The sequence below is a fragment of the Somniosus microcephalus genome, chromosome 11 (assembly GCF_052327205.1).
Source record: "Somniosus microcephalus isolate GS21.2 chromosome 11, FLI_Smic_1.0, whole genome shotgun sequence".
Taxonomy (NCBI): domain Eukaryota; kingdom Metazoa; phylum Chordata; class Chondrichthyes; order Squaliformes; family Somniosidae; genus Somniosus; species Somniosus microcephalus.
The window spans coordinates 97,439,685-97,466,695 of NC_140997.1; the positions used below are offsets into that span (position 1 = coordinate 97,439,685).

General features: G+C 49.9%; 1 protein-coding gene across 1 annotated transcript in view; it reads left to right on the forward strand.

The window, feature by feature from the left end:
* Nucleotides 1–27,011, forward strand: part of trrap (transformation/transcription domain-associated protein) — a 227,597-nt gene that overhangs the window by 196,290 nt on the left and 4,296 nt on the right. Inside the window, exons 66-69 of the mRNA XM_085999960.1 lie at nt 5,433–5,811; nt 6,954–7,138; nt 23,138–23,341; nt 26,593–26,787. Of these exons, the coding sequence (XP_085856086.1) occupies nt 5,433–5,811; nt 6,954–7,138; nt 23,138–23,341; nt 26,593–26,787 (963 nt within the window). The remainder of the gene's footprint in view (nt 1–5,432; nt 5,812–6,953; nt 7,139–23,137; nt 23,342–26,592; nt 26,788–27,011) is intronic.

The following is a 27,011-nucleotide window of genomic DNA, read 5'->3' on the forward strand; positions in this document are numbered from 1 at the left end:
GCTCTCTCTTCCCCCCCCAGTCGCTCTCTCTTCCCCCCCCAGTCGCTCTCTCTTCCCCCCCAGTCGCTCTCTCTTCCCCCCCAGTCGCTCTCTCTTCCCCCCCAGTCGCTCTCTCTTCCCCCCCAGTCGCTCTCTCTTCCCCCCAGTCGCTCTCTCTTCCCCCCAGTCGCTCTCTCTTCCCCCCAGTCGCTCTCTCTTCCCCCCCAGTCGCTCTCTCTTCCCCCCCAGTCGCTCTCTCTTCCCCCCCAGTCGCTCTCTCTTCCCCCCAGTCGCTCTCTCTTCCCCCCAGTCGCTCTCTCTTCCCCCCCAGTCGCTCTCTCTTCCCCCCCAGTCGCTCTCTCTTCCCCCCAGTCGCTCTCTCTTCCCCCCCAGTCGCTCTCTCTTCCCCCCAGTCGCTCTTCTTCCCCCCCAGTCGCTCTCTCTTCCCCCCAGTCGCTCTCTCTTCCCCCCCAGTCGCTCTCTCTTCCCCCCCAGTCGCTCTCTTCTTCCCCCCCAGTCGCTCTCTCTTCCCCCCCAGTCGCTCTCTCTTCCCCCCAGTCGCTCTCTCTTCCCCCCCAGTCGCTCTCTCTTCCCCCCCAGTCGCTCTCTCTTCCCCCCCAGTCGCTCTCTCTTCCCCCCAGTCGCTCTCTCTTCCCCCCCAGTCGCTCTCTCTTCCCCCCAGTCGCTCTCTCTTCCCCCCCAGTCGCTCTCTCTTCCGCCCCCAGTCGCTCTCTCTTCCCCCAGTCGCTCTCTCTTCCCCCCAGTCGCTCTCTCTTCCCCCCCAGTCGCTCTCTCTTCCCCCCCAGTCGCTCTCTCTTCCCCCCCAGTCGCTCTCTCTTCCCCCCCCCAGTCGCTCTCTCTTCCCCCCCCAGTCGCGCTCTTTCCCCCCCCCAGTCGCGCTCTCTTCCCCCCCCCCCCCAGTCGCGCTCTCTTCCCCCCCCCCCAGTCGCGCTCTCTTCCCCCCCCAGTCGCGCTCTCTTCCCCCCCCAGTCGCGCTCTCTTCCCCCCCCCCCCAGTCGCGCTCTCTTCCCCCCCCCCAGTCGCGCTCTCTTCCCCCCCCCAGTCGCGCTCTCTTCCCCCCCCCCAGTCGCGCTCTCTTCCCCCCCCCAGTCGCGCTCTCTTCCCCCCCAGTCGCGCTCTCTTCCCCCCAGTCGCGCTCTCTTCCCCCCCAGTCGCGCTCTCTTCCCCCCAGTCGCTCTCCCTTCCCCCCCCCCCCAGTCGCTCTCCCTTCCCCCCTCAGTCGCGCGCTCTTTTCCCCCCCCCCCTCTCAGTCGCGCTCTCTCTTCCCTCCGGTCTCTCTCTCTCCCCCAGTATTTCTCTCCCTGTCTCTCTCTCTCCCCTGTCTCTCTCTCTCTCCCCTGTCTCTCTTTTTCTCTCCCCTGTCTCTCTCTCTCTCTCCCCTGTCTCTCTCTCTCTCTCTCCCGTCTCTCTCTCTCTCTCCCCTGTCTCTCTCTCTCTCTCCCCTGTCTCTCTCTCTCTCTCCCCTGTCTCTCTCTCTCTCCCCTGTCTCCCTCTCTCTCTCCCCTGTCTCTCTCTCTCTCTCCCCTGTCTCTCTCTCTCTCTCCCTGTCTCTCTCTCTCTCTCCCCTGTCTCTCTCTCTCTCTCTCCCCTGTCTCTCTCTCTCTCTCTCTCTCCCCTGTCTCTCTCTCTCTCTCCCCTGTCTCTCTCTCTCTCTCCCCTGTCTCTCTCTCTCTCCCTGTCTCTCTCTCTCCCTGTCTCTCTCTCTCCCCTGTCTCTCTCTCTCTCCCCTGTCTCTCTCTCTCTCCCCTGTCTCTCTCTCTCTCTCTCCCCTGTCTCTCTCTCTCTCTCTCTCCCCTGTCTCTCTCTCTCCCCTGTCTCTCTCTCTCTCTCTCCCCTGTCTCTCTCTCTCTCCCCCCTGTCTCTCTCTCTCCCCTGTCTCTCTCTCTCTCTCCCCTGTCTCTCTCTCTCTCTCCCCTGTCTCTCTCTCTCTCTCTCCCCTGTCTCTCTCTCTCTCTCTCCCCTGTCTCTCTCTCTCTCTCCCCTGTCTCTCTCTCTCTCTCCCCTGTCTCTCTCTCTCTCTCCCCTGTCTCTCTCTCTCTCTCCCCTGTCTCTCTCTCTCTCTCTCTATCTCCCCAGTCAATTCAATTCAATTCAATTCAAATCGCTTTATTGGCATGACAAGTTACACCTTATGTTGCCAAGCATCGGAAAACATTCATGTTTGTTCACAAAAATACAGATCTATCCATACAGTGTATAATAGATATATTCCTGAGTGTATAAATATACTTTCATATAATTTATATATATACTCTTATATTTAGTGGTTGTCCCTCTGTTTATGGCAAGCTGTAACATAGTTTGCCGCTAGTGTTACACAATTTCTCTCTTCCCCTAGTCGGTATGGGAGTTTTTCGTCGTCATTCAAATTTCTGAATTCCGGGCATATTTTTGTAAATTTTGGGTAGAAATTCTCCCTTATGCCCTGATATTTTCTACAAGCTGTGAGGAAGTGCATCTCTGTCTCCACCATTCCTGACTGCAGTGAGAGCATATCCTGTCCTCTCTTGGTAGCGGGTCTGCCTGTGTCTACCTTTTTCGATCGCCAGGCTATGTTCACTAAGTCTGTACATTGTCAAGATTTTTCTCAGTTTGCTGTCCTTTACCATGGTCAGGTAATCAGCTATGTTGTATTGTCTGTTTAGGGCCAAGTAGCAATTGAGTTTGCTTTGGTTTTTGTTGTTTCTGCCCAATATGTCAGATATTTCTCTCTCTCTATCTCCCCGTCTCTCTCTCTCTCTCCTCCCTCTCTTCCCTCTCTTCCCCAGTCTCTCTACTCTTTCTCTCTCTCCCCCCGTCTCTCTCTCTCCTTCCCTCTCTGTCTCTGTCTGTCTCTCTCTCCTTCGATGATAGCAAAATACTGCAGATGTTGGAAATCCGAAATAACAACAGAAAATGCTGGAAAAACTCAGCAGTCAGGCAACATCCGTGGAGAGAAATTTGAGTTGACGTTTCGGGTCGAACCCTTCTTCAAAACTGGAACGAAAAGAAACTGGATCGGAGGCAGGGCTGCGATCGGACAAAAGAATAAAAAAAACAAAAGAAGTAAAAGAGATTAGAAGCTAGACGAGATGGTAATAGGCTGAGATTAGGTGTAAAGTGTACTGGCAGGGCAAAAGATAGCTGCCAGGTGTGAGAGAGAAACAAAAGGAAAGGGGGGGGGGGAAAGGAGTGGAAAAATTACAAGAAAAAATGAAATGGGGGCCGAGCTTATGATCTGAAATTGTTGAACTCGATATTGATTCCGGAAGGCTGCAGAGTGCCTAATCGGAAGATGAGGTGCTGTTCCTCGAGTTTACGTTGAGCTTCCGTGGAACAATACAAGAGGCCAAGGACGGTGAGGTCCGAGTGGGAATGGAGCGGTGAATTAAAATGACAGGCGACCGGAAGCTCGGGGTCACCCTTACGGACTGAATGGAGGTGTTCCGCAAAGCGGTCACCCAATCTGCGTTTGGTCTCCCCAATGTAGAGGAGACCGCATCGTGAGCAGCGAATACAGTATACTAGATTGCGAGAAGTACAAGTAAATCGCTGTTTCACCTGGAAGGGGTGTTTGGGGCCCTGGACAGTGGAAGGGGGGAGGTATAGGGGCAGGTGTTACATCTCCTCCGCTTGCACGGGAAGGTGCCAGGCGAAGGGGAAGGGCTGTTAGGGGTGATAGAGGAGTGGACTAGGGTGCCTCGAGGGAGCGGTCCCCGCGGAATGCTGAGAGGGGAGGGAAGATACGTTTGGTGGTGGGATCACTTTGGAGGTAGCGGAAATGCCGGAGGATGATCGTTGAATGTGGAGGCTGGTGGGGTGAAAGGTGAGGACAAGGGGAACCCTATCGTGGTTCCGGGAGGGAGGGGCAGGGGTGAGGGCAGAAGTGCGGGAGATAGAACTGACACGGTCGAGGGCAGTGTCAACCACGGTAGAGGGGAATCCTCGGTTACGGAAAAAGGAAGACATGTCTGAAGCACTGGTGTGGAAGGTGGCATCGTCGGAGCAGATACGGCGGAGACGGAGAAACTGGAGAATGGAATAGAGTCCTTACAGGAAGCGGGGTGGGAGGAAGTGTAGTCCAGGTAGCTGTGGGAGTCAGTGGGCTTGTAGTGAATATTGGTCGATAACCTATCCCCAGAGATGGAGACGGAGAAGTCCCCTTCCTCTCTCTCTTTCTCTCTCTCTCTCTCTCTCTCTCTCTCTCTCTCTCTCTCTCTCTCTCTCTCTCTCTCTCTCTCTCTCCTTCCCTCCCTCCCTCCCTCCCTCTCTCTCTCTCTCTCTCTCTCTCTCTCTCTCTCTCCTTCCCTCTCTCTGTCTCTCTCTCCTTCCCACTCTCTCTCTCTCTCTCTCTCTCTCCTTCCCACTCTCTCTCTCCTTCCCCCTCTCTGTCTCTCTCTCCTTCCCTCTCCAAACGGGGCGATACCGAATTTCTAACCCTCTCCCTCTGTCTCCCCCCAATCTCTCTCTCTCTCTCCCCTTCTCTTTATCTCTCTCTCTCTTCCCCAGTCTCTCTATCTCTTCCCCCAGTCTCTCTATCTCTTCCCCAGTCTCTCTATCTCTTCCCCAGTCTCTCTCTCTCCCCAGTCTCTCTCTCTCCCCCAGTTTCTCTCTCTCTCCCCTGTCTCTCTCACCCCTCAGTCTCGCTCTCTCTCTCTCTCTCTCTTCCCAGTCTCTCTCTCTCTCTCTCTCTCCAGACTGTCCCCTCCTCCAGTCTGTCTCTCTCGCCGTCTCTCTCTCTCCTCCAGTCTCTCTCTCTCTCCCCCCAATCTCTCTCTCTCTCTCTCTCCCCGTTTCTCTCTCTCCCCAGATCTCTCCCCCAGTCTCTCTCTCCCCCCCCCCTCAGTCTCTCTCTCTCACTCTCTCTCTATCCCCATTCTCTGTCTCTCTCTCCCCAGTCTCTCTCCCCTCTCTCCTCCCAGTCTCTCTACACTCTCTCTCTCTCTCCCCCAGTTTTTCTCTCTCCCCCTCAGAGTTGGGGTCACTCGGGCCGGGCCTCACAACCGCTCGGCCCGAGACACAGAGCGGGGGAGCGGCAGCGGCCGGCCGTAAACCGCGCGGCCCTGTAAACTGCCGTTTTACAAAAAAGCCTTGGCAACGCCGGGCCACCCCAGCTAGTATTCTATGTTGTGTTCCTTTATGGATGTGACTGTATTAAAGTGATTTACATGTCTTGTCAACAAAGCAAAATATAAAGGGAGATTTAATAGAGATGTTCAAAATTATGAGTGGTTTTGATAGAGTAAATAAGGAGACACTGTTTCCACTGGCAGATGGGTGGGTAACCAGGGGACACAGATTTAAGATAATTGGCAAAAGAACCTGGAGGGAAATGAGAATTTTTTTTATGCAGCGAGTTGTGATCTGGAATGTGCTGCCTGAAAGGGCTGTGGAAGCAGATTCAATAGTAACTTTCAAAAAGGAATTGGATAAATACTTGAAAAGGAAAAATTTGCAGGGCTACAGGGAAAGAGCGGGGGCAGTGGGACCAATTGGAGAGCTCTTTCAGAAAGCTGGCACAGGCAAGATGGGCCGCTTTCTGTGCTGTATCATTTTTTCATAAAATCAGTAAAACTATCAGTTTTTTGTCTGAATATTGTCCTTTGTGCATCAGGTTCATGCCCAGAGTAGAGATCGTACAAAAGCATAACACAGCAGCTCGTAGGCTTTACATCCGGGGTCACAACGGCAAGATATACCCATACCTGGTGATGAATGATGCCTGTCTGACAGAGTCTCGACGGGAAGAGCGCGTTTTACAGCTGCTGAGGCTCTTGAATCCCTGCCTGGAAAAAAGAAAGGAGACCACAAAGAGGCACCTATTCTTCACAGGTACCGTGTTCTGGAATGTATCTCTTCCAGTTACTGCCCTCCCACAGAAATACATGCAGTGTCGACGAAAGCAAGCAAGCCACAAAGAGCCCGTGTACATTTTCACACATGTAGGCGCACACACCCACATAGTCTGAGGATTCAGTCAGTTTAAGAGTCGCAGTCGAGTCTTAATACAATTAGTGTTGCTCACTGAAATTAGAGAATGTACTGACTATTATACTGACTGCAAGATTATAACATTTAACGCACAATTTTCTTCTGTTGTTAAGTTGAATGTAACTGCTGTGTTCCTCTCAGACCACAAGGTCTAATTGCTACGTAGACACGTTCCTGACACTTTCCTTAGAAGCTAATTGCATGTGAGCATTTCCTGTGTTCAATTAAAGATTATTCTTTGTTGGGAAAGTTTCTCCGAACCAGACAGCACCACCTGTCACCGTGTTTCTGTTCTTGGGTCTTTGCTATTATTCTTACCTGGGATTATTTTGATTCTTGTATCTTTGATCACTCTCACCGCTGAGTACCATTACCTTGAGAATGTCCTTGCCTTGAGATCTAGGTAAACGTTCGGTAAGATGCCAAGAAACAGCCAACCTTGTCTGGCGGCAGTTGCCCTGTGCCTCCATAAAATCTTATTCCAGCCTTTGAAAATGGGAGAGCATCAGATTAAACATCATTTTAAGTTTTAACATATCAAGTAAATTTATTTTGATAAGAGGAACAATCAAATAAGTAACAGTCATATAATAATATATATTTACAGTTGACATCCTTCCACCTAACTCGCGGAGCGGATAAAATATTTAAAGACCTATTTGAAAAAAAGACTTGTATTTCTATAGTGCCTTTCATGATCTCAGGACATCCCAAAGTACTTTACAACCAATGAAGTAGTTTTGAAGTGTAGTCACTTGTAATGTAGGAAACATGGCAGCCAATTTGCACACAGCAAGCTCCCACAAACAGCAATGTGATAATGACCAGATAATCTGCTTTAGTGATGTTGGTTGTTGCTATTAACTAACACTCCTTTTTATTATTAACTAAGACTCCTTGTTTGTGGGCATTTTGCATGGACAACGCCAGCTGAAGTTGCAGTGAGTGGTGTCCAACTTGTGATTTCCCCGTTTGTTTTATAGTGCCTCGTGTTGTCGCAGTCTCTCCTCAAATGCGGCTGGTCGAAGACAATCCTTCATCGCTTTCTCTTGTGGAAATTTACAAGCAACGCTGTGCCAAGAAGGGCATTGAACACGACAATCCTATATCCCGCTACTATGACAGGTTGGCCACTGTGCAGGCCAGAGGAACCCAAGCAAGTCATCAGGTACCAAATTCATAAAAGAGACCATTTGCTGCATAGATAAGGTGGTTTTATAGGAACAGGAGGCGGCCTTTCAGCCCCTCGAGCCTGTTCCGCCATTCGTTTAGATCGTGGCTGATCTGTACCTCAACTCCACCTACCCGCCTTGGTTCCATATCCCTCGATACCTATACAACAACAACAACTTGAATTATATAGCGCCTTTAAAGTAGTAAAACGTCCCAAGGTGTTTCACAGGAGAGCTATCAAACAAAATTTGACACCGATCCACATGAGATATTAGGACAGGTGACCAAAAGCTTGGTCAGAGAGGTAGGTTTTAACAAGGGCAGAGAGCCGGAGAGGTTTAGGGAGGGAATTCCATAGCTAAGGACCTTGGCATCTGAAGGCACGGCTGCCAATGGTGGAACGATTAAAATCAGGGATGCCCAAGAGGCCAAAATTGTTCACCTAACAGAAGTCTATCAATATCAGTCTTGAAAGCTCAAATTGTCACAGCATCCACAGCCTTTTAGGGCAGAGAATTCCAGATTTCCACTACCCTTTGTGGGGAAAAATGCTCCTAATTTCCCTCGTCAATGGCTTAGCTCTAATTTTAAGATTACGTCTTCTCGTTCTTGATTTCCCCATCAAGAGGAAATCGTTTCTCTATCGAATTATTTTTAACATTTTAAACACCTCAATCGGATCACCCTTCAATCTTCTAAACTCTAGGGAATACAAGCCAAGTTTATGCAACCTGTTCTCATAATTTAATCCTTTAAGTCCTGGTATCATTGTATAAATTAGAGTGAATAATATGAAAATAGTGTAGGTGAATACAATTGTCCACTTGGATAGTCTTAACAATAGAAGATGATGAAGCAATGAAGAAGTTAAACGTAGATGAGAATTGCAAAAGAGGCGTTTAACATTATGACTGTTACTGTGCAATCAAGCTGTTAAGTAGTACGCTTAAGTGTTGTGTGCTGAACAACATGGAATGAATGCGAGAATGGACCTTGAACACTGAAATAAGAATAATGGAGGGCTTTGAGTTTCCTTGCTATAGGTGCATGTTGAAAATTAATGGTTCAAGGAGAATGATTAATGAGAGGGACCTTGAAGTAGCACAGGAGCAGAGAGCAGTGACGAGGCTGATTATAATGAGAAAGATGACATACTGTCGGTACATTATCCAGGAGGCAAAAGTTATTGGGGGTTGTTAAAAGTCTGGAAAAATTGCCAGTACCAGATTAAGAAGGAGGCTACATGTCATAATAAATGGGCAGGTGTCACATCAGAGGCTGATCCAATCCACTTGTTCAGAGACTGGAGAGTATGGAATACCCTGATCACTGACCTTCAGATCGGAGTAAACACCGGGAGAGAGTGGCTGGAAAATGTGGGATAAAATTATGTTGATTGAAATATTACATTCTACTCCTGGTAGGTTGAGGCTGGTGCCTACAGCACATAAATTACATAATTCCTGGTGTTATGCAATAAATCACTGGGTTCAAAAATGGTCTTGATTTCAGTGTCATTGGTCCTGATGCAGTAATTGGTAGAAGAGATTTTATGGCTTTTTCCTCAGTCGTTCTCTCTCCATTTACAATATGGTGTCACTCATCGTTCCCTGCATTGTTCAAACATTAAGAATAAGCATGAGGGAGAAAGGAATAGAAGGATATGTTGATGGGGTGAGATGAAGAGGGGTGGGAGGAGGCTGGTGTGGAGCATAAACACCGGCACGGACCAGTTGGACCAAATGGTCTGTTTCTGTGCTGTAGATTCGATGCAATGGGCAGTTGCCCAAATGTATTGGAGGGAGCTCCTTGTTTTAGACCTGAACAGACTACATTTCCTAACTGTAAAATGTTTAAAATCTTTTAAACCTCCTTTTTTGGGTGTGCTTTTTGTGTTCCCGGTTTGTACAAGCACCTCGTACATTTTCACTTCTGTCATGCTGTGTGGAGTTTGGCATTTATGGCATTAACTAAAATGGAGGCCTGTAGAAATGTGCCCCAGTGTGCATTGTGTGGCCTTTTGAGAGGAGTGGGAAATTTGTGATTTGAGGAGAGAGAGAGAGAGAGGAGGGGGGGGTGCGCGTGGGAAGAAAAATAGTCAGAACGCCACAGAACAAAGCTGAGCGTCCACTCGGGAAAATGTGATGTAGCATCCCTGTTCAAATAAACGGTTTCCTTTAAAGGTCAAATAATGCGTCTGCCTTACGAGGCCTCATACAGTCAGAATGAGGGAAGTGTTTTGAAAAGATGAACACGGACATTCAATAAAACCTGAATCTCTTTGAATTTGCAGTGTGCTGCAATTTGCTCAGCTTCTGTGCTTTCAATCCGAATTGGGAGGCCATATTTTTTTTCTGGGTAATTGATCTAGAAAATGAGCGGAAAGCTTGCCCTAAGCTGTGTACAGTAATTCCTTTATAGACGAGAATAAAGTACCCTGCATCACTAAGATCTTTTAATTCTCCTATTAGCAGAAGCCTGTTTTTGTTTAAGGGCCGGTACATATTCCCTCCTAAAACAGCTTGTCATACTTTGTGAAATTTGACATTTATTGCGAATCAGATTCTATTAAAATAAGATCAGATGTGATCTAAATATGGTTATTAAACTCTACTGAAATATGTCGAATCTTCTAAAGTTAATGTGGGCTTCTTATGTCATAAATAACCTGTTGAAAATTTGACGGAGGTAATTATTTTAACACAGAGTGCGTTTGCATGGACCAGGAATAAGATGGCTAAGATTTTGCCATCAGTTTGATTAAAACGACTTGTTAATGTACAAACACAAAGCTTTAGAACACTCTGTACACCTGGGGCAATATTGATTTATGTTCTGGTTCCTAGCAGTACATGATTTTTTATCATGTTTGACATTTGCATATATACTTCTGATTAAAGGTGAAAATGGTGTAAATTGACACGTGTAGGATTATCTATTGAAAGCAAAGATCTTGAGGCAACTACAACTTAATTGTATTTTGAGCTTGTCCATCCCCCCACTTCCTTTACTCCACCATTGGTGGCCGTGCCTTCAGCTGCCTGGGCCCTTAGCTCTGGAATTCCCTCCCTAAACTTCTCCGCTTCTCCAACTCTCTCTCATCCTTAAAACCTACCTCTTTGACCGAGCTTTTGGTCACCTGTCCTACTGTCTTTCTTTGGCACAGTGTCACATTTTTGTCTGATAATGCTCCTGTGAAGCGTCTTGAGAGGCTTTACTATGTTAAAGGCGCTGTATAAATGCAAGTTGTTGATGTGTGCTAACACATGTGGTTGGCTAGTTAAAGTAGTAGAGAATGAGGCTGGGACTTGCTTACACGCTCTGCCCATGTAAATGGTGAATAAACACTGGATGATAGATACAATACCAGTCGTTCTGCTTGCATTACTTGCCGTTTATATGTTTGTTCAAAAGCCAAAACCTTCGTCAGAGTTACTTTTAGTACTATTTTCAAGTACTGCGCACATAGAAAACATGGGCCTGGATTTTGCGATCGGCAGTGTACCTATGGAGTATGCCGCCGGCATCCGAATAGAATGTCAGCTTACCTCCTTCACGAACTTGCTGTTGGCGCTGCGTACTGGAGGGCAACGGAATGCCCCACGGATCCCAGGGGCGCAGCCTGTGTGGAAGTGGATCTGGGATCACGGCCTAGTGCTCCAATCAGGAAGCAGAAGGTCTCTCATTGAAAATTGATCTTTGGAGCATTTATATTTGGAGAATAAACGTTGCAATAAACTTCGGATACACATAGCTCCGATTTTACTTTCAATTAATGTAAGAAGTCACACACCAGGTTATAGTCCAACAGTTTTATTTGAAATCACAAACTTTCGGACCTCTGCTCCTTCGTCAGGTGAAGTGGAGAGATGCATAAAGACACAGCTTATATAGTCAGAGAATAATGCCAGATGATTACAGGTAATCTTTCTAACTGCCATTTATCACACCTCGGCCGAGAGATAATCACAGCAATCAAAGGTGTGAATGGTGTCCAAACATGTCAGTCAGGAAAACATTACATCAAAGAACAATGAGGTGGGGTCACAAGGGGTCAAATGTTGCAGATGCTGGGGTCTGTATGAAAAACAAAAAAACAGACAAAAAAACATTTTTTTTGCTGGAAATCACAGCAGGTCCGGCCGCATCTGTGTAGAGAGAACAAGCCAACGACGACTCGAGTCTGGATGACCCTACGTCAGGTGGGGTTACATGTAGCATGACATGAACCCAAGATCCCGGTTGAGGCTGTCCTCGAGTGCGGAACTTGGCTATCAGTTTCTGCTCTACGGTTTTGCGTTGTCGTGTGTCTCGAAGGCCGCCTTGGAGAATGCTTACCCGAAGATCGGAGGCTGAATGTCCTTGACTGCTGAAGTGTTCCCCGACTGGGAGGGAACACTCCTGCCTGGCGATTGTTGCGCGGTGTCCGTTCATCCGTTGTCGCAGTGTCTGCATGGTCTTGCCGATGTACCATGCTCCAGGGCATCCTTTCCTGCAACGTATGAGGTAGACAACGTTGGCTGAGTCACATGAGTATGTACCATGTACCTGGTGGGTGGTGTTCTCACGTGTGATGATGGTATCTGTGTTGATGATCTGGCATGTCTTGCAGAGGTTGCCGTGGCAGGGTTGTGTGGTGTCGTGGTCGCTGTTCTCCTGAAAGCTGGGTAATTTGCTGCGAACGATGGTCTGTTTGAGGTTAGGCGGCTGTTTGAAGGCGAGTAGTGGAGGGGTGGGGATGGCCTTAGCGAGGTGTTCGTCGTCATCGATGACATGTTGAAGGCTGCGAAGAACATGGCGTAGTTTCTCCACTCCGGGGAAGTACTGGATGACGAAGGGTACTCTGTTGGTTGTGTCCCGTGTTTGTCTTCTGAGGAGGTTTATGCGATTTTTTGCTGTGGCCCGTCGGAACTGTCGATCAACGAGTCGAGCGTCATATCCTGTTCTTACGAGGGCGTCTTTCAGCATCTGTAGGTGTCCATCGCGTTCCTCCTCGTCTGAGCAGATCCTGTGTATTTGCAGGGCTTGTCCATAGGGGATGGCTTCTTTAACGTGGCTAGGGTGGAAGCTGGAGAAGTGGAGCATCGTGAGGTTGTCTGTGGGCTTGCGGTAGAATGAAGTGCTGAGGTGTCCGTCTTTGATGGAGATTCGTGTGTCCAAGAATGAAACCGATTCTGAGGAGTAGTCCATGGTGAGTTTGATGGTGGGATGGAACTTGTTGATGTTATCGTGTAGTCTTTTCAGTGATTCTTCGCCGTGGGTCCATAGGAAGAAAATGTCGTCAATGTATCTGGTGTATAGCGTTGGTTGGAGGTCCTGTACAGCGAAGAAATCTTGCTCGAACTTGTGCATGAAGATGTTGGCGTATTGGGGTGCGAATTTGGTCCCCATGGCTGTTCCGTGTGTTTGGGTAAAGAACTGGTTGTCGAAGGTGAAGACATTGTGGTCAAGGATGAGTTGTAGGATGGCGTCTGGAGATTGGCTGTTGTTGGTGTTGAGTACTGAGGCTGTCGCAGCGATGCCGTCATCGTGGGGGATACTGGTGTAGAGTGCCGAGACGTCCATCGTGGCGAGGAGTGTTCCTGGTTCAACTGGTCCGTGGGTGCTGAGTTTCTATAAGAAGTCTGTAGTGTCGCGACAGAAGCTGGGGGTTCCCTGTACCATGGGTTTCAGGATGCCCTCGACGTATCCAGAGAGGTTCTCACACAGGGTTCCGTTGCCTGATACGATAGGACGTCCGGGTGTGTTGGCATTGTGTATCTTTGGAAGGCAGTAGAAGTCTCCCACGCGGGGAGTACGTGGGATGCGAGCACGTAGGATGCTTCGAAGGTCTTGATCAGTCTGTTGAGTTGGCAGGTGTGTTCTTTGGTCGGATCTGCGGGTAACTGCCTGTAGTGTTCCTGGTTGTCCAGTTGTCGGTATGCTTCTTTGCAATAGTCCGTTCTGTTCTGTATGACGATGGCTCCTCCTTTGTCTGCTGGTTTGATGACGATGTTGCGGTTGGTCTTGAGAGCGTGGATGGCATTGCGTTCTGCTCGGGTGACATTCTGGACTGTCTTGTGAGTGCGGCTGATGAATCTGGCATTGATGCATCTCCTGACAGCTTGAGCATACATGTCAAGCTTAGGGCAGCGACCCTCCGGAGGGGTCCAATTTGACTCTCTCTTCTTCGGTTGCTGCACTGCGGATCCCTCTGTCTGCTGTTCCGGATCATTGGTTGTCTCATTGGATTCACTGCTGACATCTTGGGATTTGTGGAAGAATTCCCGGAGCCTCATTCTCCTGATGAATTCCTCTGTGTCTGCCGCGAGACCGATGGGGTCCATTTTGGTGGTGGGGCAGAAATTGAGCCCTCGGCTGAGAACTTCAATTTCGTCTGGTTGAAGGGTGTGGTCGGACAAGTTGACGATGGACTTCCCTGTGGTTTCAACCGTGGTACCGGGGGAGGCTTGGTTGCTGCTGGTGGTGATGCTGAGTTTCTCAAGCTTCCTGTTCTTGGTGTGCATGTAGGCAGTGTAGTTCCGTTGCCTCGTCTGTTTGGCGGTGTCTCGTAGCTGGTCTGCTGTGTCCTGAGCACAGGCTGAGAACATGGACTCTATCTCGTTTCGAGGTTGCGGCGTCTGCTGTAGAGCTGGTGTACGAGATGGTTGAGGAGTGTGCGAGAGGTACGACGGCAGAGTCTCTCAGCGTAGTCTGTGTTGTAGGTCGACTTGAGTGGGTTTGTGATCTGTAGTCCTTTTGGGATCTTGTCTGCTTTCTTGCATCTCTGTAGAAACTTGATGTCTGTGTCGATATGCGCGATCTTCTTGGAGATCCTCTCCACTTTGAGCCGGCAGTTTGTGGTGTCGATAGTAGCCATGGTGTGGAGATGCAGGTGTTGGACTGGGGTGGACAAATGTAAGAAGTCACACAACACCAGGTTATAGTCCAACAGTTTTATTTGAAATCACCAAGCTTTCGGAGCGCTGCTCCTTCGTCAGGTGAAGTGGAGAGATGCCTATAGACACAGATTATATAGTCAGAGAATAATGCCAGATGATTACAGGTAATCTTTCTAACTGCCATTTATCACACCTCGGCAGAGAGATAATCACAGCAATCAAAGGTGTGAATGGTGTCCAAACAGGTCAGTCAGGAAAACATTACATCAAAGAACAATGAGGTGGGGTCACAAGGGGTCAAATGTTGCAGATGCTGGGGTCTGTATTCAGCCTCCGATCTTCGGGTAAGCATTCTCCAAGGCGGCCTTCGAGACACACGACAACGCAAAATCGTAGAGCAGAAACTGATAGCCAAGTTCCGCACTCATGAGGACGGCCTCAACCGGGATCTTGGGTTCATGTCATGCTACATGTAACCCCACCTGACGTAGGGTCATCCAGACTCGAGTCGTCGTTGGCTTGTTCTCTCTACACAGATGCGGCCGGACCTGCTGTGATTTCCAGCAAAAAAATGTTTTTTTTGTCTGTTTTTTGTTTTTCATATAGACCCCAGCATCTGCAACATTTGACCCCTTGTGACTCCACCTCATTGTTCTTTGATGTAATGTTTTCCTGACTGACCTGTTTGGACACCATTCACACCTTTGATTGCTGTGATTATCTCTCTGCCGAGGTGTGATAAATGGCAGTTAGAAAGATTACCTGTAATCATCTGGCATTATTCTCTGACTATATAACCTGTGTCTTTATGCATCTCTCCACTTCACCTGACGAAGGAGCAGCGCTCCGAAAGCTTGTGATTTCAAATAAAACTGTTGGACTATAACCTGGTGTTGTGTGACTTCTTACATTTGTCCACCCCAGTCCAACACCGGCATCTCCACGCCATGGCTACTTTCAATTAAAACAAGGATATTCCAATTTTTAAGTCTTTGTCCGAAGTGTGTTTTGCATTTTGCCTCTTGTCTGATGAATTAATGACTTGAGAGTGATACTGGGATAAGATCAAGCATTTGTTTATCAATATGTGAAGAAGTGCAGTTTTAATTATTAATGTGTAGTTGAATACTTGATTCTGTGTCAATTTGTGCTATTCCACATTTTCTCTGGGTGCCATCCCAAATGTGAGACTCCAGGTTCTGCAACGTCTCTGGGTGTCATCTAATTTGAAAAAAAGCATTCAATACAGTAATAAAGCATCAGATGAAGATTTTTTATACCCCTTACGCTGATGCAAACAGGCCCTGCACCTGTTTCCACCAGCCGTAAAATTTTCATATGTAATTGGTGGGCAATTAGTCAAAATCTGCACCAATAATTAGGCTTTCAATGTCGGTGCGGTGTCAGTGCGGACGATCTATCAAGTCAGAACATGACAGATCACAAGTTCAGGATTTAGCGCCTGTGCAAGCGCATGCAGAAATCCCGAACTTGCTGTCCATTTCAAAGGTGGTATGACGGCACAAATTCTGGCCCATGGTTTATTGCACATGCAGATTTGTTGGCGACCTATCCCACTCTATCATCTGTCTGTAGATCATGACTTTGTGCTGGTCTCGCATACCTTTCTCAAAGAGTGATGCCATCTATCCTGTTTCCAAGCTGGGTCTGTTAGTTGATCTAAGATGCTGCGAGTCTGGGACCCTCCATTTGCTGCTTCCTTGCCCATTGGGACTGGACCAGGAATTGAAGGCTTTAATCCTGATTTATTTTTAAAATAGCACTTCACACTCTTCAAAGAAAGATTAATGTTCCTGGGCCACTTTACCGTTCCATTTGATGCTGCACAGAGATCGAAGGCAGCTGTGTCCCATGGCTGTCGTCATGATTGCTTAGCGCATCGAGTGCCATGGAAATTAAGGTGGAAGGTAGAAATACTCACTGATTTGGTCAGGGTTGTAATTTCTAAGAACCCTGCCATTGAATATCAGTGATCCTTTCTGGCCTTTGTTTAACAGATTACACTTGGAGATAACCTTTAAACCACCTAATCTCAAAATCAAAGTGAAAAATCTCTTGACGATTTCTGTAGGATTATTTCTTTCCAGCAACTTGATTAAAAAAAAATCAGTTTAATGTCAAATGTCGGCATGTTGGTGAATATCATGTTTGCTCATGTCGACTTGTATGAAGCACAATAGATAAATTGAGGCCCTCACGACAATAATGTGTTCATCTGAATTCCCCCAAAACACATGGAATAGGCTGTAGCCTGTGGGCTTCAATTATTTTCCTGAGCTAACCTTTCTTCAATGCTGTATTGCGCACATGCCACAAGTGAAAGTTCGATTGTTTCATATTCATGTAACGTGTACTTGCCAAATAGCTAACCTTGCTACAATATGCTGGGTGCAGGCTGATGTCTTATAGTACCGCACAAGCTTGCTCATCCCGTCATTGGCACCGTGAGCTGCCCCAAGCCTCGGTGCCAACTTTACTGCAAGGCGAGAAGTTAACAAAAATATTTGGCTGTTAATAACGATGGTAACGGAATAATTATTCAACGGATGAGGTTTATCGTATTGCGCAGCTCCTAATTTAACACGCAAGTATCGTCAGTTGAGGATATCGGAATATAGAGACCCTACCTCTCTTCCTCGTCTGCCTCATTTCTTTTCCCTTTGCATCTCATTCCCTATTTTACTTCCCCCCTCTCCCCCTTGCTCCCCCTCTAAAAAGGACCAGGAGCAGGAGTAGACCATTCGCCCCTTCGAGCCTGCTTCGCCATTCAATATGATCATGGCTGATCTTTGACCTCAACTCCACTTTCCTGCCCGATCCCCATATCCCTTGATTCCCCTAGAGTCCAAAAATCTATCTATCTCAGCCTTGAATACATTCAATGACTCCGCATCCACAGCCTTTTGGGGTAGAGAATACCAAAGATTCACAACCCTCTGAGTGAAGAAATTCCTCCTCATCTCAGTCTTAAATGGCCTACCCCTTAGCCTGAGATTATGCCCCCTAGTTCTAGACACTCCAGCCTGGGGAAACAACCTCTCAGCATCTACCCTGTCAATCCCCCTCAGAATCTTCTATGTTTCAGTGAGATCACCTTTCATTCTTCTAAACTCCCGAGAGTATAGGCCCATTCTACGCAATCTCTCCTCATAGGACAACCCTCTCATTCCAGGGATTAATCTAGTGAATCTAAGGCATGTATGTCCTTTCTCAGATAAGGAGACCAAAACTGTGCACAGTACGCCAGGTGTGGTCTCCCCAAAGCCCTGTACAATTGTAGTAAGACTTCCTTATTCTTGTACTTCAACCCCCTTGCAATAACAACCAACATGCCATTTGCCTTCCTAATTGCTTGCTGTATCTGCAGGCTAACTTTCTGTGTTTCCTGTACGAGGACACCTAAATCTCTCTGAACACCAACATTTAATAGTTTCTCACCATTTTAAAAAATATTCTGTTTTTCTATTCTTCCTACCAAAGTGAATAACCTCACATTTCCCCACATACTCCATCTGCCACCTTATTGCCCACTCGCATAACCTATTTCCCATTGCAGGCTCTTTGTGTCCTCCTCACAGCTTACTTTCCCACCTAGCTTTGTATTGTCGGCAAATTTGGATACATTACACTCGGTCCCTTCATCTAGGTCATTAATATAGATTGTAACTAACTGAGGCCCCAACACTGATCCTTGCAGCACTCCACTAGTTACAGCTTGCCAACCGGAAAATAACCCGTTTATCCCTACTCTCTATTTTCTGTCCGTTAACCAATACCCCCAACCCCATGAGGCCTTACCTTGCGTAGCAACCTTTTATGTAGCACCTTATCGAATGCCTTTTGAAAATCCAAATATACTATATCCACTGGTTATTTACCCTGCGAGTTACATCCTCAAAAAACTCTTATAAATTTGTTAAACACGATTTCCCTTTCATAAAACCATGTTGACTCTGCCTAATGATATTATGATTCACAGTGTCAGCTGTGGCTCAGTTGGTAGCACCCTTGCCTCTGAGGGAAAGTAAACTGTGAGGAGGACTCAAAGAGCCTGCAATGGGAAATAGGTTATCCGAGTGGGCAATAAGGTGGCAGATGGAGTATAATGTGGGGAAGGTTGTGGGTTCAAGTCCCAGTCCAGGTACTTGAACACACGAATCTAGGCTGACAGTTTAGTGCAGTACTGAGGGAGTGCTGCACTGTTGGAGGTGCTGTCTTTTGGATGAGACGTTCAACTGAGACCCCATCTGCCCCCTCAGGTGGACGTAAAAAATCCCATGGCACTATTCCGAAGAAGAGCAGGGGAGTTCTCCCTGGTGTCCTAGCCAATATTTATCCCTCAATCAACACCACTAAAACAGATTATCTGGTCATTATCACATTTCTGTTTGTGGGAGCTTGCTGTGCGCAAATTGGCTGCCGCATTTCCTACATTACAACAGTGACTACACTTCAAAATGTACTTCATTGGCTGTAAAGCGCTTTGGGTTGTCTGGTGGTCATGAAAGGTGCTATAGAAATGCAAGTCTTTCTTTTCTAAGTGCCCTGTTACCACCTTCTTGATAATGGATTCCATCATTTTTCCGATGACTGATGTCAGGCTAACTGGCCTGTAGTTCCCTGTTTTCTCTCTCGCTCCTTTCTTGAATAGCGGGGTTACATTTGCTACCTTCCAATCCGCTGGGACCGTTTTAGAATCTAGGGAATTTTGGAAGATTATAACCAATGCACCCACTATCTCTACTGCCACCTCTTTTAGAACCCTAGGATGTAGGCTATCAGGACCAGGGGATTTGTCAAGTACTTTTTCTCTACTGATATTAATTACTTTAAGTTCCTCACTGTTATTAGACCCTTGGTTCCTCACTATTTTGGTAGGCTTTTTGTGTCTTCTAATGTGAAGACAGATACAAAATATTTGTTTAAAGTCTCTGCCATTTCCTTATTCCCCATTATAATTTCTCCTGTCTCAGCCTCTAAGGGACCAACACTTACTTTTACTACTCTCTTCCTTTTTACATACTTGTAAACGCTCTTACAATCTGTTTTTATATTTCTTGCTAGTTTACTCTCATTCTATTTTCCCCTTTTTTTTCAGTTTTTTGATCATCCTTTGGTTTCTAAAGCTCTTCCAATCCTCAGGCTTACTACTATTCTTTGCAACATTATTAGCCTCTTCTTTTAATCTAATGCTATCCTCAACTTCTTTAGCTAGCCACGGATGGATCACTTTTCCCGTGGAGTTTTTATTTCTCAATGGAATGTATATTTGTTGAGAATTTTGGAATATTTCTTTAAGTGTCTGCCCTCTCCCTCTCTACACCCCCCCCATGCCTTTCCCCCCTTTGTCACTCATCTATATATATAAATCGGTACTTCTGTCATTCTGTCTGTCATCGCCTGTGCGTCTGGCGGGCTATGCGCTCGAAAGTTACAGGGCGTACCTACGCGCGCGTTACCTCCAAAGAAAGCTTACACTTCCGAGACGGTTTTAAGCGTATTTACGTTTCGGCCGGGCTAAAATCGCGCCCGCGTTATCCCAAAAACCTTCAACATTCCGCTCATTAGCATCTCATTATCCGCTCATTGGCAACAGAGTGACCTTGGTCGACCAATCGTACGGCGGCTTGCTGCCGCGTGCGGCCGGGCCAATCGGTGCGTGTGTGGGCGGTCCTTATCGTTCTGAACCGAGGTGAGTCGCCGCCATCTTGCTTCCATTCTTTTTCCTGCTTTCTGCGTCTTTCTTTTCAAATATACATTTCCACCAAAATAAAATTGAATTTATTAAATTGTTTTTAAATAAATCACTCATTTGTAAATCTAACCTGAACATTCTTTTTCCTACCTTTCCCCGTTTTTTTCTTAGGCCTTAAAGCCTGCGCCTTTCTTGCCCAGCCAGGCCCGAGCTAGGTGATTGCGCTTCTGCTAAGCTCCTCAACCCCCCCCACCCCTGCCGTGTCACGTTACCCAGGGCAACGGCGTCAGCCACGAGGGTCAGGGTGCGCGCGCAGCAGGAGCAGGTGAGATGCGGCGTCTCTCAGAGCCGCAGTCGGGCTCGGCCGGGGGGGGGGGCGGGGCTCGGCCGCCGGCCGTCTCTCAGAGCTGCAATCGGGCTCGGCCGGGGGGGGCGGGGCTCGGCCGCCGGCCGTCTCTCAAAGCCGCAATCGGGCTCGGCCGGGGGGGGGGGCTCGGAGAGCGGGGCTCTCGGCCGGGGGGGGCGGGGCTCGGAGAGCGGGGCTCTCGGCCTGGGCCCCCCCCCCCCCGCCTTCCCCTTCCCTTCCCCCCCGCCCCCCCTTGTCCCTCCCTTCCCCCCCCTCCCTTCCCCCCTCCCTCCCTCCCTTCCCCCCTCCCTCCCTCCCTTCCCCCCTCCCTTCCCCCCTCCATCCCTTCCCCCCTCCATCCCTTCCCCCCTCCATCCCTTCCCCCCTCCATCCCTTCCCCCCTCCATCCCTTCCCCCCTCCATCCCTTCCCCCCTCCATCCCTTTCCCCCCCTCCCTTCCCCCTCCCTCCCTTCCCGCCCCTCCCTTCCCGCCCCCCTCCCCCCCCGCCCCCGGCCGCCGCCCTTCCCCCCCCCGCCCGCCCTCCTTCCCCCCCCCCTCCCTCCCTTCCCCCCTCCCTCCCTCCCTTCCCCCCTCCCTCCCTCCCTTCCCCCCTCCCTCCCTCCCTCCCTCCCTTCCCCCCTCCCTCCCTCCCTTCCCCCCTCCATCCCTTCTCCCGCCCCCCTCCCTTCCCCCCCCCCTCCCCCCCCCCCCCCCGGCCGCCCGCCCTTCCCCCCCCCCGCCCGCCCTCCTTCCCCCCCCCTCCCTCCCTCCCTTCCCCCCCTCCCTCCCTCCCTTCCCCCTCCATCCCTTCCCCCCTCCCTCCCTTCCCCCCTCCCTCCCTTCCCCCCCACCTCCCTTCCCCCCCCCCTCCCTTCCCCCTCCCTCCCTTCCCGCCCCTCCCTTCCCGCCCCCGCCCCTCCCCCCCCCCCCGGCCGCCCGCCCTTCCCCCCCCCCCCCCCGCCCGCCCTCCCTTTCCCCCCCCTCCCGCCCTCCCTTTCCCCCCTCCCTTTCCCCCCTCCCTTCCCCCCTCCATCCCTTCCCCCCTCCATCCCTTCCCCCTCCATCCCTTCCCCCCTCCATCCCTTCCCCCTCCATCCCTTCCCCCCTCCATCCCTTTCCCCCCCTCCCTTCCCCCTCCCTCCCTTCCCGCCCCTCCCTTCCCGCCCCCCTCCCCCCCCCCCCCGGCCGCCCGCCCTTCCCCCCCCCGCCCGCCCTCCTTCCCCCCCCCCCTCCCTCCCTTCCCCCCTCCCTCCCTCCCTTCCCCCTCCCTCCCTCCCTCCCTCCCTTCCCCCTCCCTCCCTCCCTTCCCCCCTCCCTCCCTTCCCCCCCACCTCCCTTTCCCCCCCCCCTCCCTTCCCGCCCCTCCCTTCCCGCCCCCCGCCCCTCCCCCCCCCCCCGGCCGCCCGCCCTTCCCCCCCCCCCCCCCCCGCCCGCCCTCCCTTTCCCCCCCTCCCGCCCTCCCTTTCCCCCCTCCCTTTCCCCCCTCCCTTCCCCCCCTCCCTTCCCCCCCTCCCTTCCCCCCCCTCCCTTCCCCCCCCCCCGCCCGCCCTCCTTCCCCCCCCCTCCCTCCCTTCCCCCTCCCTCCCTCCCTTCCCCCCTCCCTCCCTCCCTTCCCCCCTCCCTCCCTCCCTCCCTCCCTTCCCCCCTCCCTCCCTCCCTTCCCCCTCCATCCCTTCCCCCCTCCATCCCTTCTCCCGCCCCTCCCTTCCCGCCCCCCTCCCTGGCCGCCCGCCCTTCCCCCCCCCCCCGCCCGCCCTCCTTCCCCCCCCCCTCCCTCCCTCCCTTCCCCCCTCCCTCCCTCCCTTCCCCCTCCATCCCTTCCCCCCCCCCTCCCTTCCCCCCCCCTCCCTTCCCCTCCCTCCCTTCCCCCTCCCTCCCTTCCCGCCCCTCCCTCCCCGCCCCTCCCCCCCCCCCCCGGCCGCCCGCCCTTCCCCCCCCCCCCGCCCGCCCTCCCTTTCCCCCCTCCCGCCCTCCCTTTCCCCCCTCCCTTCCCCCCCCTCCCTTCCCCCCCCTCCCTTCCCCCCCTCCCTTCCCCCCCCCCTTCCCCCCCCCCCCCTTCCCCCCCCCCCTTCCCCCCCCCCTCCCTTCCCCCCCTCCCTTCCCCCCCCGCCCTTCCCCCCCCGCCCGCCCGCCCTTCCCCCCCGCCCGCCCGCCCTTCCCCCCCCCCCGCCCGCCCGCCCTTCCCCCCCCCCGCCCGCCCTTCCCCCCCCCCCGCCCGCCCGCCCTTCCCCCCCCCCGCCCGCCCGTCCCCCCCGCCCGCCCGTCCCCCCCCCGCCCGCCCGTCCCCCCCCCGCCCGCCCGTCCCCCCCCGCCCGCCCGTCCCCCCCCGCCCGCCCGTCCCCCCCCGCCCGCCCTTCCCCCCCCCCGCCCGCCCTTCCCCCCCCCCGCCCGCCCTTCCCCCCCCCGCCCGCCCTTCCCCCCCCGCCCGCCCTTCCCCCCCGCCCGCCCTTCCCCCCCCGCCCGCCCTTCCCCCCCCCCCGCCCGCCCTTCCCCCCCCGCCCGCCCTTCCCCCCCCCCCGCCCGCCCTTCCCCGCCCGCCCTTCCCCCCCCCCCCCGCCCGCCCTCCCCCCCCGCCCGCCCTTCCCCCCCCGCCCGCCCTTCCCCCCCCCCGCCCGCCCTTCCCCCCCCCGCCCGCCCTTCCCCCCCCCGCCCGCCCTTCCCCCCCCGCCCGCCCTTCCCCTTCCCCCCCCCCTTCCCCTCCCCCCCGCCCTCTCTTTCCCCCCCCCCCCCCCCAGTCGCGCTCTCTCTCTCTCTCTCTCTCTCTCTCTCTCTCTCTCTCTCTCTCTCTCTCTCTCTCTCTTCCAACAACAACATGCCCTCGAAAAAGCCTCGGCACCGCCGGGCACGTCAGCTAGTTACCTCATAAATGCTTGTTTCATTACATAGAACTTTTATATCTTCTTTCACTCTCCTTAGCAATACTGTTCCCAACTCTTCATGGATTTGCTGATCTTTATTCTTAACTTCTTAAAACAATGTTCTCTTTACTATCGTGCCATGCTTTCACGTGATGAGCGTGACACTAAATGGGTTTGTCCCTCTGTTTTCAGGTTCTGCGTGACATTCTGAAGGAGGTACAGGGGAACATGGTGCCGAGGAGTATGTTGAAGGAATGGGCTTTGCACACCTTCCCCAATGCCACCGACTACTGGACTTTTCGAAAAATGTTCACCATTCAGCTCGCATTAATTGGTTTCGCTGAATTTGTACTCCATCTGAACCGCCTTAATCCAGAGATGCTTCAAATTGCGCAGGTACGCACAGAATCCGTTCTCAACATCATTGTTGTTTCATTACAGAAGTTAGGGTGGTGGTAAAGTTTTTTTGTTACATAAACTTGCTAACAACAGATTGCATTCATCGCAGTAAGTTTCGTAGAAATGCTGTGACTGTCACTGAATTCAAACACCCCTGGTGTACTCTCTTGAGCGTGTGGATGTTTCGTCCCCACTGCCAGTCTGTGCAAGAAGCCTGAAGCAGGTGCAGCTAATGGTCATTGCAGAGCTAAAGACTATTTATGTAACTAATTTGAAGCAATTTAAACAAAATGATCATTGCTCTGAGTAGAAATTAATCCAGTGAGAGCAATGAACTATATGTTTGTACGGGGGTTTGTGCCCAGCTATATTTTATAGCTCTTGGTTTTGTCTCATGCCAAAGCAATTTCTGCTGGGATTTATTAAAAACAAGGCCATCTCAATCTCATTTCTTCTTGATCCATTTTAAAATGATTATTGGTGAACTTTTCACCTGTCGATGAAAAGGTTGCATTGCAGAACTTTTTTAAAACGAAGTAGTGTAAATTTGTAACTTGAAGCGATGTTATTTCCTGTTACCATCTTCCATCTTCATTATCCGCCTATCTTACAAAGTATTTACAGCACAGGAACAGGCCATTCAGCCCAACTGGTCTTTGCTGGTGTTTATGCTCCACTTGAGCCTCCTCTCACCCCTCTTCATCTCACCCTATCAACATATCCTTCTATTCCTACCTCCACCATGTGCTTATCTAGCTTCCCCTTAAATGCATCTATACTATTTGCCTCAGCTACTCCCTGTGGTAGCGAGTTCCACCTTCTCACCACTCTCTCTGGGTAAAGAAGTTTCTCCTGAATTCCCTATTGGATTTATTAGTGACTGTCTTATATTTATGGCCCCTAGATCTGGTCTCCCCCACAAGTGGAAACATCTTCTCTACTTCTACCCTATCAAACCCTTTCATAATCTTAAAGACCTCCATCAGGTCACCCCTCATTGTTTTTCTAGAGCAAAGAACCCCAGCCTGTTCAATCTTTCCTGATGGATATAACCTCTCAATTCTGGTGGTATCATAGTAAATCTTTTTTGCACCTTCTCCAGTGTCTCTATATCCTTTTTTATAATATGGAGACCAGAACTGCTCACAGTATTCCCAAGTGTGGTCTAACCAAGGTTCTATACAAGTTTAACATAACCTCTCTGCTTTTCAATTCTACCCCTCTAGAAATGAACCCCAGTGCTTTGTTTGCTTTTTATTATGACCTTATTAACCTGCATCGCCACTTTGTGATTTGTGTATCTGTACCCCAGATCCCTCTGTTCCTCTGCCCCATTTAAACACTTATTTTCCAAGGAGTATGTGGCCTCCTTATTCTTCCTACCAAAATGTGCCACCTCTCACTTGTCTATATTAAAGTTCAATTGGCAATTGCATACCCATTCTGCAAGTTTATTAATGTATTCCTGTATTTTGTTGCAGTCTTTATCAGTATTAACTACACCCCCTAATTTGGTATCATCCACAAATTTTGAAATTGTACTTCCGATTCCCGAGCCCAAATCATTTATGTAAATGGTGAACAACAGTGGTCCCAGCGCCAATCCTTGTGGAACACCATTTCCCACCTTCCGCCAGTCTGAGTAACTAGCTTTAACCCCTACTCTGTTTTCTGTTTTGTAGCCAGCTTGCTATCCATTCTGCTACTTGTCCCCTGACTTCGCATGTTCTGACCTTAGTCATGAGTCTACTATGTGGTATCTTATCGAAGGCCTTTTGAAAATACAAATATATTGCATCTACTGCATTACCCTTGTCTAACCTTTCTGTTACTTCTTCAAAGAATTCAATAAGGATACAAATATATTGCATCTACTGCATTACCCTTGTCTAACCTTTCTGTTACTTCTTCAAAGAATTCAATAAGGTTGGTCAAGCATGACCTTCCCTTTTGAAATCCCTGCTGAGAACAATATTTTCATGATATGCAAAAGTATACATTATGTAAACTGCAGGCATTGCTGATTGAGAATTGCTTAATTTTTTTTTTAAGTATCAATAATACCAGGTCATCATTAACTGGTGTGACAAAAGGTTAGCCCTCCACTCCGACCCTCATTACATAAATGTCAAAAATCTTCAGGTTCATAAAAAGCAAATGAATTGAACAGAACTGATGAAATTCTCCAGCGATCAATCGAAGCCACACTGCAAGGTGGTGTCGTTATTTCAAATTTATGCAATCGCGTTTTATCGCTTCTTAATCCACTCTGTTGCACAGATTAAAGATCGCAATGAATTTATCAGCCATAACCCCTTCTGATGCTCAGTAATGTTGAAGATCTCCCACCCTTTGGTTAATAAGCTTGTTTGAAAGTTGTAACAAAGAGCTTGTACTTGTATCGTCCCCAACATGCCCCAAAGTGTTTCACAAGCTAATAGAATTTAACACTTTTAATCACCAGAACAGGAGGAGGCCATTCAGCCCCTCAAGCCTGGCTCCATCAATTAAATCATGGCTGATCTGTACCTTAACCCCATTTACCCGCCTTAGCTCCATGCCCCTCGATACCCTTACCCAACAAAAATCTAGCGATCTCAGTCTTGAAAGCTCCAATTGTCCCCCAGCATCCACAGCTTTTTGGGGGAGAGAATTCCAGATTTTCACCACCCTTTGTATGAAAAGGTGCCTCCTGATTTCACTCCTTAATGGCCTAGCTCTAATTTTAAGGTTATACTCCCTTGGATTCCCCAACCAGAGGAAATAGTTTCTCCCTGTCTACCCTATTGAATCCTTTTAACACTTTAAACACCTCAATCAGATCAGTAGTTCTGTTTGACATGAGGCTAGGTTATAGAAAACAAGCAGACGTAATCATGAATCGAAATTCTGCATTTGTTATCCAGCACATTGGCTGATTGAGGTGCAGGTATGTTTATTTAACATTCTTAAGCGCTGTAAGTGTAATTATCAGTTGGTATTTAGGTCCAGGATGACGCAGAAAGGGTCGTGTGAGGAGGAGGTACTGCAATTAAGAAATGGCTCTCTGGCCATGCTATTGAACTGCACCTCCTGAGATTACATTGTCAAATCATTTGACCTCTTGAATGAAAAAGATAAGTTACTGACGCCTTCTAACCCTGTGTATTTTCCCCCTTAATAAATACAATATTTGCTACTGGTTGTACATTTCTATTGGTCACGTTTGTTTACTGAATGGGATCCTGTTGTTTGACCTTGCGTTTCAGGACACCGGGAAGCTCAACGTTGCATACTTCAGGTTTGATATCAATGACTCCACCGGCGATCTGGATGCCAACCGCCCTGTGCCCTTCCGGCTCACTCCAAACATTTCGGAGTTTCTCACCACCATCGGAGTGTCAGGGCCGCTCACTGCCTCCATGATAGCTGTCGCCAGATGTTTCGCACAGCCTAACTTTAAAGTAAGGCAATACAGTATCTCCATGCTACTAGTATGTCAAAACGGGGATAGGATTTCGCCCAAAGCTTTCTGATAGACCAAAAGATGGTGGATGCCTACCATTGTCTGAGCTGAGCAATTTAAATTTCTTCGTGCAATCTGTTCCAATTCCCTGCGCAGGAATGTAAAGTGAAAGATTCGGGCTTTGACTGCCCATACCTCACGCCCTGAAACCACTGGAATAGA